The sequence below is a fragment of the Oncorhynchus nerka genome, unplaced genomic scaffold (genome assembly GCF_034236695.1).
Source record: "Oncorhynchus nerka isolate Pitt River unplaced genomic scaffold, Oner_Uvic_2.0 unplaced_scaffold_3731, whole genome shotgun sequence".
In the NCBI taxonomy this organism is placed as follows: Eukaryota; Metazoa; Chordata; class Actinopteri; order Salmoniformes; family Salmonidae; genus Oncorhynchus; species Oncorhynchus nerka.
Window position 1 is genome coordinate 2,675 of NW_027037564.1, and position 12,194 is coordinate 14,868.

Here is a 12,194-nt window from a genome sequence, read left to right on the forward strand (position 1 = left end):
CCATCGATGTGGATAGGGGGGTGTTCCCTCTGCTGTTTCCTGAAGTCCACAATCATTTCCTTAGTTTTGTTGACGTTGAGTGTGAGGTTATTTTCCTGACACCACACTCCGAGGGCCCTCACCTCCTCCCTGTAGGCCGTCTCGTCGTTGTTGGTAATCAAGCCTACCACTGTTGTGTCATCCGCAAACTTGATGATTGAGTTGGAGGCGCGCGTGGCCACGCAGTCGTGGGTGAACAGGGAGTACAGGAGAGGGCTCAGAACGCACCCTTGTGGGGCCCCCGTGTTGAGGATCAGCGGGGTGGAGATGTTGTTACCTACCCTCACCACCTGGGGGTGGCCCGTCAGGAAGTCCAGTACCCAGTTGCACAGGGCGGGGTCGAGACCCAGGGTCTTGAGCTTGATGACGAGTTTGGAGGGTACTATGGTGTTAAATGCTGAGCTGTAGTCGATGAACAGCATTCTCACATGTCCAGATGGGTTAGGGCAGTGTGCAGTGTGGTTGAGATTGCATCGTCTGTGGACCTATTTGGGCGGTAAGCAAATTCGAGTGGGTTTAGGGTGTCAGGTAGGGTGGAGGTGATATGGTCCTTGACTAGTCTCTCAAAGCACTTCATGATGACGGAAGTGAGTGCTACGGGGAGGTAGTCGTTTAGCTCAGTTACCTTGGCTGTCTTGGGAACAGGAACAATGGTGGCCCTCTTGAAGCATGTGGGAACAGCAGACTGGGATAGGGATTGATTGAATATGTCCGTAAACACACCAGCCAGCTGGTCTGCGCATGCTCTGAGGGCGCGGCTGGGGTTGCCGTCTGGGCCTGCTGCCTTGCGAGGGTTAACACGTTTAAATGTTTTACTCACCTCGGCTGCAGTGAAGGAGAGTCCGCATGTTTTGGTTGCGGGCCGTGTCAGTGGCACTGTATTGTCCTCAAGCGGGCAAAAAGTTATTTAGTCTGCCTGGGAGCAAAGGCATCCTGGTCCGTGACTGGGCTGGTTTTATTTTTGTAATCCGTGATTGACTGTAGACCCTGCCACATACCTCTTGTGTCTGAGCCGTTGAATTGCGATTCTACTTTGTCTCTGTCACGTTCTGACCTTTATTTCCTGTGTTTTGTATTTAGTTAGTATGGTCAGGGCGTGAGTTGGGTGGGCAGTCTATGTTTGTTTTTCTATGATTTGGGTATTTCTATGTTTCGGCCTAGTATGGTTCTCAATCAGAGGCAGGTGTCATTAGTTGTCTCTGATTGAGAATCATACTGAGGTAACCTAGGTGTCACTGTGTGTTTTGTGGGTGATTGTTCCTGTCTCTGTGTTTGCACCAGATAGGACTGTTTTAGGTTTTCTCACGTTTGTTGTTTTTGTTAGTTATCCCATGTGTAGTTTCTTTATAAATTAAAGAACATGAATAACCACCACTCTGCGCTTTAGTCCGCCTCTCATTCAGATGAAGAAAACCATTACAGTCTCTATAATGTTGTACTGATATCTCCAAAATAACATGGCAACTATTAACAAATCATTATTTACAACTAATGTTCAAAACCATCTGGAATCATCTTCTCCTTTATGAACAATACATCACATTCACTTCAGATTTTTAGTCTTTAATAGTTTTGAGAAAAAAAATAGTTGCTACGTTCAAATATGGCCGCACTGTACCTATAGACGCATGTTAGCACACATGCTAATGCTACAACATACTTTAAACATTTACTCATGAACCATAAATCAGATTGACTTTAGATTTGGTATATAGACTTGGTAGACTGGTATATAGATTTGGTAGACTGGTATATAGATTTGGTATATAGACTTGGTAGACTGGTATATAGATTTGGTAGACTGGTATATAGACTTGGTAAATAGACTTGGTAGACTGGTATATAGATTTGGTAGACTGGTATATAGATTTGGTAGACTGGTATATAGACTTGGTAGACTGGTATATAGACTTGGTAGACTGGTATATAGATTTGGTATATAGACGTGGTAGACTGGTATATAGATTTGGTAGACTGGTATATAGATTTGGTAGACTGGTATATAGATTTGGTAGACTGGTAAATAGATTTGGTATATAGACTTGGTAGACTGGTATATAGACTTGGTAGACTGGTATATAGACTTGGTAGACTGGTATATAGATTTGGTATATAGACTTGGTAGACTGGTATATAGATTTGGTAGACTGGTATATAGATTTGGTATATAGACTTGGTAGACTGGTATATAGATTTGGTATATAGACTTGGTAGACTGGTATATAGACTTGGTAGACTGGTATATAGATTTGGTAGACTGGTATATAGATTTGGTAGACTGGTATATAGATTTGGTAGACTGGTATATAGACTTGGTAGACTGGTATATAGATTTGGTAGACTGGTATATAGATTTGGTAGACTGGTAAATAGATTTGGTATATAGACTTGGTAGACTGGTATATAGATTTGGTAGACTGGTATATAGATTTGGTATATAGACTTGGTAGACTGGTATATAGATTTGGTATATAGACTTGGTAGATTGGTATATAGATTTGGTGTATAGAGTTGGTAGACTGGTGTATAGATTTGGTATATAGACGTGGTAGACTGGTATATAGATTTGGTTTATAGACTTGGTAGACTGGTATATAGATTTGGTATATAGACTTGGTAGACTGGTATATAGACTTGGTAGACTGGTATATAGACTTGGTAGACTGGTATATAGATGTGGTGTATAGAGTTGGTATATAGACTCAATGAATTAGCCTCTAAAGAATTAGAGAATGATTACTTGTTGCATTCATTGTCGGCCACTAGATGAAATGCTCTTATGTAGTTGACTTGCAAATCCAATCAGACTTTTCCACATTGATTTAATGTCATCACATGTTCTGGGTTGAAGTGAAGAGGAAATCCACATTGGATCACAACAAGGGAAAGGGGGAACAATGTCAAAATACAATTACAAAATAACATAAATATCAATGTTTGGAAAAGAAACGACAAGATACGTGTATTTTGAAGTGTATTTAATTTTAAAATTATTTTGTATTTTAAAAATACAGATGTACATTAGCCAGTAGCAGAACCCAACAGCAACAACCCTCTCAGTAATGGTAACAGAAACAGTTGACTTGCTCTGACTGTGATACAGGATGCTGCTGTTCATCTGCCTTTAGTTTAATGCTCTGAAGTCACTCTGGATAAGAGTGTTCGATAAACGACTAAAATGTATTAGTGGAAATTAAGATACCATAACAGCAATGTGCTGGGGCACAACCAAACGTTCCCCCTTCAGGTCCCCAGGACCAGGACTAAAGGACACTGATCTACAGTATGGTAGAGTAGCTTTCCCAGAAGCCTGGTTACAGTATGGTACAGTAGCTTTCCCAGAAGCCTGGTTACAGTATGGTACAGTAGCTTTCCCAGAAGCCTGGTTACAGTATGGTACAGTAGCTTTCCCAGAAGCCTGGTTACAGTATGGTACAGTAGCTTTCCCAGAAGCCTGGTTACAGTATGGTACAGTAGCTTTCCCAGAAGCCTGGTTACAGTATGGTACAGTAGCTTTCCCAGAAGCCTGGTTACAGTATGGTACAGTAGCTTTCCCAGAAGTCTGGTTACAGTATGGTACAGTAGCTTTCCCAGAAGCCTGGTTACAGTATGGTAGAGTAGCTTTCCCAGAAGCCTGGTTACAGTATGGTACAGTAGCTTTCCCAGAAGCCTGGTGCAGCTCTGGGTGGAGCTCTGGGTGGAGCTCTGGGTGGAGCTCTGGATCCACCTTCCATATCAATCCTGGTATCCCCAGACTCATGGGTGTTATAGCCCGCCTGTTCCAGGAAGTTTGTCAATGAATGGCGACGTATGTTCATGAGCAACTCCCTGCTGATGCAATAGGTGTTGACCGGGTTGAAGCTCTTCAGGTCTTCGTGTTGGGTCACATAGACCTTATCCACTATCATGTCTGGACGCATACTGATGATGAGGCGGTCCATGTTGCTGGCATCTATCTGATGAGTGTTGCCCTTACTGACATATTTAGGCAAGGATTTAGATGTTAGGAGGTAGAGGTTGCCCACCTCATAGAATGGGTACTCACTACAAGGAAGCAGCCTCTTGTTGTTTTCACACTCACGTCTGTTCTGGAAGTAATGGAATCCAAAGTCTCCCTTTTTGGGGTCGCAATTTGTAACCGTCGGGTTGCCATTTTCGATGACGATGTGATCTTTGGCGAACCAGAAAAGGAGCTTGAGTCCGTGCCTGGGTGAGGGACGACCAAACCTAGAACCTCTCAGCTCCTTCATATTGTTCAATGTTCGAACCATGGTACCCCTGGGGAGGTAGAGAGAGAGAGAGGGGGGGTGAGAGAGGGGGGTAGAGAGAGAAAGAAAACAGACAGCATTAAACAATACAGTTGATGGTGATAGAGTTATGAAGTTACCTTCCATCCGGGATGGATAGTATGTTACCTTCCATATACACTATAAGCCTCTGTTAAGAGGTCTGGACCTTAATGGCGTTGGAGTGCACTAACGTGGCTGTTCCCTACATCACTACACTGGCAAATGTGTTACAGGCTGTTTAATTATATTTTTATATTTCGAGGTTGGATGTTAGCATGTAGGGGCAACCAATTGGTGTCACCTCGTTAGTCAGTATGTGTTACACCTGTGCTTGCTTGTCCATCTCATTCATTGGAATTTGCTTCAATTGTGATGGCCCAGGTGATATTCAAGAGCCCAGGTGATATTTAAGAGTGGCTGGCCAAGGTGATATTTAAGAGCGGCTGGCCAAGGTGATATTTAAGAGTGGCTGGCCAAGGTGATATTTAAGAGTGTCTGGGCCAGGTGATATTTAAGAGCGGCTGGCCCAGGTGATATTTAAGAGCGGCTGGCCCAGGTGATATTTAAGAGTGGCTGGCCCAGGTGTTATTTAAGAGTGTCTGGCCCAGGTGATATTTAAGTGTCTGGCCCAGTGCTCCAGTTGTCTTAATAGATGTGTAGGGTTAACACCTTTAGTTGTCTTGACAGATGTGGAGGGTTAACTCCTTTAGTTGTCTTTATAGATGTGGAGGGTTAACTCCTCTAGTTGTCTTGATAGATGTGGAGGGTTAACTCCTCTAGTTGTCTTCAGAGATGTGGACCGTTAACTCCTCTAGTTGTCTTGATAGATGTCGAGGGTTAACTTCTCTAGTTGTCTGATAGATGTGGAGGGTTAACTCCTCTAGTTGTCTTTAGAGATGTGGAGGGTTAACACCTCTAGTTGTCTTGATAGATGTGGAGGATTAACTCCTCTAGTTGTCTTTAGAGATGTGGAGGGTTAACTCCTCTAGTTGTCTTGATAGATGTGGAGGGTTAACTTCTCTAGTTGTCTTGATAGATGTCGAGGGTTAACACCTTTAGTTGTCTTTAGAGATGTCGAGGGTTAACACCTTTAGTTGTCTTTAGAGATGTGGAGGGTTAACTCCTCTAGTTGTCTTGATAGATGTGGAGGGTTAACTCCTCTAGTTGTCTTTAGAGATGTGGAGGGTTAACTCCTCTAGTTGTCTTGATAGATGTCGAGGGTTAACACCTTTACTTGTCTTGATAGATGTCGAGGGTTAACACCTTTAGTTGTCTTTAGAGATGTGGAGGGTTAACTCCTCTAGTTGTGGTTTACTTCATGTCTTTAAGTTTGGTGTGTGTTTTCATTTTGTTTGCCTGTTCTTGGTGAATTTAGTGGGTCTCATGGTGGGTGTCTTTTAGGCTCCAGTTGTTGTTGCTAGTCAACGTTCAGTGGACACCATGAGTGTCTTTCAGAACCCCTCCTAAAACCCCAGCCTTTTCGTTTTGGTTGCTGTCAGTGACTCTTTGTTAGTTCCCCCTTCTGTTTCAGTGACATATTTGGTTTTCTTGCTGTGGAACGTGACAATAGAACATCAAAAATAGAGGAACAAGGCACTCTTCATATAATTAATTAAAATGTCTTTATTTGTAGGGCATGTTCAATAGAAACAAAGTTTTAAAAATCTGACGAAAGCAAATCCCTGACGAAGGCCATGCAGCCGAAACACGTCGGATTTTTAAAACTTTGTTTCTATTGAACCTACAAATAAAGGCATTTGAATTAATTGTATGAAGAGTGCCTTTTTCTTTTTCATTTATTTCACCTTTATTTAACCAGGTAGGCTAGTTGAGAACAAGTTCTCATTTGCAACTGCGACCTGGCCAAGATAAAAGCATAGCAGTGTGAACAGACAACACAGAGTTACACATGGAGTAAACAATTAACAAGTCAATAATACAGTAGAAAAAAGGAGAGTCTATATACATTGTGTGCAAAAGGCATGAGGAGGTAGGCGAATAATTACAATTTTGCAGATTAACACTGGAGTGATAAATTATCAGATGGTCATGTACAGGTAGAGATATTGGTGTGCAAAAGAGCAGAAAATTAAATAAATAAAAACAGTATGGGAATGAGGTAGGTAAAAATGGGTGGGCTATTTACCAATAGACTATGTACAGCTGCAGCGATCGGTTAGCTGCTCAGATAGCAGATGTTTGAAGTTGGTGAGGGAGATAAAGTCTCCAACTTCAGCGATTTTGCAATTCGTTCCAGTCACAGGCAGCAGAGAACTGGAACGAAAGGCGGCCAAATGAGGTGTTGGCTTTAGGGATGATCAGTGAGATACACCTGTTGGAGCGCGTGCTACGGGTGGGTGTTGCCATCGTGACCAGTGAACTGAGATAAGGCGGAGCTTTACCTAGCATGGACTTGTAGATGACCTGGAGCCAGTGGGTCTGGCGACGAATATGTAGCGAGGGCCAGTTGACTAGAGCATACAAGTCGCAGTGGTGGGTGGTATAAGGTGCTTTAGTGACAAAACGGATGGCACTGTGATAAACTGCATCCAGTTTGCTGAGTAGAGTGTTGGAAGCAATTTTGTAGATGACATCGCCGAAGTCGAGGATCGGTAGGATAGTCAGTTTTACTAGGGTAAGTTTGGCGGCGTGAGTGAAGGAGGCTTTGTTGCGGAATAGAAAGCCGACTCTTGATTTGATTTTCGATTGGAGATGTTTGATATGAGTCTGGAAGGAGAGTTTACAGTCTAGCCAGACACCTAGGTACTTATAGATGTCCACATATTCTAGGTCGGAACCATCCAGGGTGGTGATGCTGGTTAGGCGTGCGGGTGCAGGCAGCGAACGGTTGAAAAGCATGCATTTGGTTTTACTAGCGTTTAAGAGCAGTTGGAGGCCACGGAAGGAGTGTTGTATGGCATTGAAGCTCGTTTGGAGGTTAGATAGCACAGTGTCCAAGGACGGGCCGGAAGTATATAGAATGGTGTCGTCTGCGTAGAGGTGGATCAGGGAATCGCCCGCAGCAAGAGCAACATCATTGATATATACAGAGAAAATAGTCTGAGCCTTGGTCCTCCTTTCTTTTTGATGACCAATTCACCCCTTTTACCAAAGAGCCCCTTCTGTCTACCAGAATGTACTATTGTGTACCTCAGTAGCGCTTCCCTGCCTCCTCTTTCTACTAGTGACAATAGGACAGTTGTTATCGTTGGCCTAAAATAACTGTGGTAACCTAGTAACGTGAGCCCTCTTGACGATTATCATGAAACGTCATCAACATGAACAGCCCGGCAGGTTTGAGCACATTTTCACTTAGAAGAATTTAGTAGGGTGTGATTTGGGACCACACCTGGATGAGTCAAGTGTTAGTTTGAAATAGAATCTCCTGAAGGATCCAGGAACATGAAACTTAAAAGGAAATAAAATATGTAACTACACGACAATGAATGTTTAAACCGTTAAAAACATTTACCTGTTAAAGTTATAAGGTTTAAACAGTTAAACACATATACCTGTTAAAGTTATAAGGTTTAAACCGTTAAACACATATATACCTATTAGAATTTATAAGTGAACATCATGAACGAAGGGAAAATCTGTCTCTATTTTACCGTACCATGTTTTAATGCAGAAAAAATGGGTTGATAATGTATATAATATATATATAATAATGTATATATTTTCAGCCACAATCTGTCAAGGTTTCAGGTAACGTCAACTTATTAAAGTGAATACATTTTGATCGTACTGCTTTATTATTCTGGAAAAACTTAATGTAAAAAAGTATATAAATATTCACTGAGTGTATAAAACATTAGGAAGAACTGCTCTTTCCATGACATAGACTGATCAGGTGAATCCAGGTGAAAGATATGATCCCTTATTGATGTCACTTGTTAAATCCCACTTCAATCCAAATCAAATGTGTTTATAAAGCCCTTCGTACATCAGCTGATATCAAGGGTGCTGTACAGAAACCAGCCTAAAACCCCAAACAGCAAGCAATGCAGTTGTAAGAGCAGGTGTAGATGGAGGGGGGACAGACTTATTAAGTAAAGACAGACTAGAACTAACTTGTTTAGTAAAGACAGACTATATCTAACTTGTTTAGTAAAGACAGACTAGATCTAACTTGTTTAGTAAAGACAGACTATATCTAACTTGTTTAGTAAAGACAGACTAGATCTAACTTGTTTAGTAAAGACAGACTAGATCTAACTTGTTTAGTAAAGACAGACTAGATCTAACTTGTTTAGTAAAGATAGACTAGATCTAACTTGTTTAGTAAAGACAGACTAGATCTAACTTGTTTAGTAAAGACAGACTAGATCTAACTTGTTTAGTAAGGACAGACTAGATCTAACTTGTTTAGTAGACAGACTAGATCTAACTTGTTTAGTAAGACATGACTAGATCTAACTTGTTTTAGACAGTAAGTTTAGACAGACTAGATCTAACTTGTTTAGTAAAGACAGACTAGATCTAACTTGTTTAGTAAGGACAGACTAGACCTAACTTGTTTAGTAAGGACAGACTAGATCTAACTAAATGTTTTTACTGTACCTGGTGAGATTAAATGTAATCTCTTGTTCTCTGGTGCTCGGTGTCCCTGTAGATCTGTATGAGGCCGTGTGAGAAGTTGATTGGATGATCTGCAAGCTTTGCTGTCTGTGTGTTTGTGTATCATTATTTACTCTGGGGGCAGGACTACCCATGAAGAGCCCAGAGATTACAGGAAATGATGAACGTAATCCCAGTCCTGGGCTGGGCTGTGTTCCATAACACAAAGTTCTTCCCTACTTCCTGCCTCTTCGATTCATGAAGAGTCTCCGAGTTTAAGCTTTTATCTAGGATCAGTTTTAATCCTTATAATCATAATGAAAGAGATTACATAGACAGGGGCACCTGATCCTAGACCAAAGCTGTAGTCTGGAGACCCAGATGTTTGAGCTACAGCCAAGGGCTCAACCCTTTCCTCCTTTTTTTTACGTTCCTCCTTTGGGGGACTAATTCCATTCAAACTAGCTGCTTTAGTGGTCAGTAACAACCAGTGCAATTCAGGTTCTGTTATAAAACCCTCTTTTTGTCTAGCCTGTTTTGCATGTTACTTTTGTTCCTCCTTTAGACATATTTTCAGGCTTTTTATTCTGAAAAATAGGCGACCACCTGATGGTGCTAGGTTCCCCAGATGTGTGCATGTGCGCGCATATTTTCAGGCTTTTATTCTGAAAAATGAGCGACCACCTAGTGGATAGCTAGGTTTCCCCAGATGTGTGCATGTGCGGCGCCTGGAGCGAGACCTTTCTCTCTCTCTCCTATTGAAAAGGCTACCGGTTTAAATATGATTGCCCGAGATGGCATAGCAGTTCAGACGCTCTTTGTCCTCTTCTTGTCGTGTCCTGTATATATATAAATTTACAACTTTTTTCACATACATTTTATTTTTATTTTCCATCAACTCATCTTCAAAACACTCTCCTGCAACCCGCCTCACCAATTTATATTTATAAATAAGTATTATTTACCTCAAATCTGCAATCCTCCAAGAAGCTAGCCAGAAGCTAGCCAGAAACTCCAAGAAGCTAGCCAGAAACTAGCCAGAAGCTAGCCAGGAGCTAGCCAGAAGCTAATCAGAAGCTAGTTCAGAAGCTAGTTAGCTTCTTTACTGGCAACTCGTTAGTATTCACCTAACCACGGTTTGTGGTCATCAGCTATCCTTTAGCTCGAAAATCTATCGCCAGTTTTGTACGGCGCAGCGCGGCTCGGAACGGAACATACCGGACCAATTTTTCTCTCCATGTCCCTGGATTTCAACTGCTCTCTGGACATTCATTCCCGGATCTCACAGCTAGCTGGCTGCTATCCGTGTGTCTATCTGCTTTCGTCGATACCGGAGCAAACATCAATTACTCCGGAGCTAGCCAGCTCCGTCAATCACTCCTGAGCTCCGTCAATCACTCCTGGGCTGCAGTCACCTATCCGGACCCGTTTTACTGCCTACGCGGAGCCCCACCGGGCCTTCATAACTGGACTGCCGAAGGAGATCCGGCGCTACGTTACCTGAACGCCCATCTGCGGCCGTTAGCTGTCTTACCGGCTGCTCTCAGAATAGACAATCGGACAATTTATTTATTTTTATTATTATTATGTTTCTTCTTGGGCCTCTATAACTATATCTATTGTTTTTATTTTTTTGTTGTTGTGTGATTTGGACTAATCCCTCTACCACACGGAACTCCACTAATCTACTGACGGAACGCAAGAGGTGGCTAACAACAGACCTCCATCCTATGCTAGCTTGCTACCGATGTCCTGGCTAGCTGTCTAAATCGCCGTGACCCCCAAACCAACCTCTCCACTCCCTGGACCCTTTTGATCACTCGACTAAGGATGCCTCTCCTTAATGTCAATATGTCTTGTCCATTGCTGTTCTGGTTAGTGTTTATTGGCTTATTTCACTGTAGAGCCTCTAGTCCTGCTCACTATACCTTATCCAACTTATTAGTTCCACCACCCACACATGCAATGACATCTCCTGGTTTCAATGATGTTTCTAGAGACAATATCTCTCTCTTCATCACTCAATACCTAGGTTTACCTCCACTGTATTCACATCCTACCATACCTTTGTCTGTACATTATACCTTGATGCTATTTTATCGCCCCCAGAAACCTCCTTTTACTCTCTGTTCCAGACGTTCTAGACGACCAATTCTTATTGCTTTTAGCCGTACCCTTATTCTTCTCCTCCTATGTTCCTCTGGCGATGTAGAGGTGAATCCAGGCCCTGCAGTGCCTAGCTCCACTCCTATTCCCCAGGCGCTCTCTTTTGATGACTTCTGTAACCGTAATAGCCTTGGTTTCATGCATGTTAACATTAGAAGCCTCCTCCCTAAGTTTGTTCTATTCACTGCTTTAGCACACTCTGCCAACCCGGATGTTCTAGCTGTGTCTGAATCCTGGCTTAGGAAGACCACCAAAAATTCAGAAATTTTAATTCCAAACTACAACATTTTCAGACAAGATAGAACTGCCAAAGGGGCGGTGTTGCAATCTACTGCAAAGATAGCCTGCAGAGTTCTGTCCTACTATCCAGGTCTGTACCCAAACAATTTGAACTTCTACTTTTAAAAATCCACCTCTCTAAAAACAAGTCTCTCACCGTTGCCGCCTGCTATAGACCACCCTCTGCCCCCAGCTGTGCTCTGGACACCATATGTGAACTGATTGCCCCCCATCTATCTTCAGAGCTCGTGCTGCTAGGCGACCTAAGCTGGAACATGCTTAACACCCCAGCCATCCTACAATCTAAACTTGATGCCCTCAATCTCACACAAATGATCAATGAACCTACCAGGTACCCCCCCAAAGCCTTAAACACGGGCACCCTCATAGATATCATCCTAACCAACTTCCCCTCTAAATACACCTCTGCTGTCTTCAACCAAGATCTCAGCGATCACTGCCTCATTGCCTGCATCCGTAATGGGTCAGCGGTCAAACGACCTCCACTCATCACTGTAAAACGCTCCCTGAAACACTTCAGAGAGCAGGCCTTTCTAATCGACCTGGCCGGGGTATCCTGGAAGGATATTGATCTCATCCCGTCAGTAGAGGATGCCTGGATATTTTTTTTAAATGCCTTCCTAACAATCTTAAATAAACATGCCCCATTCAAGAAATTTAGAACCAGGAACAGATATAGCCCTTGGTTCTCCCCAGACCTGACTGCCCTTAACCAACACAAAAACATCCTATGGCGTTCTGCATTAGCATCGAACAGCCCCCGTGATATGCAGCTGTTCAGGGAAGCTAGAAACCGTTATACACAGGCAGTTAGAAAAGCCAAGGCTAGCTTTTTCAAGC

The 12,194-nt window shown here is 42.6% G+C and overlaps 1 protein-coding gene across 1 annotated transcript; it reads right to left on the minus strand.

Moving 5' to 3' along the window:
- Window positions 1-3,295: 3,295 nt before the first annotated feature.
- On the minus strand, window positions 3,296-9,001 carry LOC135566690 (uncharacterized). Its single transcript, XM_065014331.1, has 2 exons — window positions 8,892-9,001; window positions 3,296-4,317 (listed from the first exon to the last, which is right to left on the minus strand). Exon 2 carries the CDS (start codon window positions 4,308-4,310, stop codon window positions 3,678-3,680), a length of 633 nt encoding a protein of 210 aa, XP_064870403.1. The 5' UTR covers window positions 4,311-4,317; window positions 8,892-9,001; the 3' UTR covers window positions 3,296-3,677.
- Window positions 9,002-12,194: the final 3,193 nt, after the last annotated feature.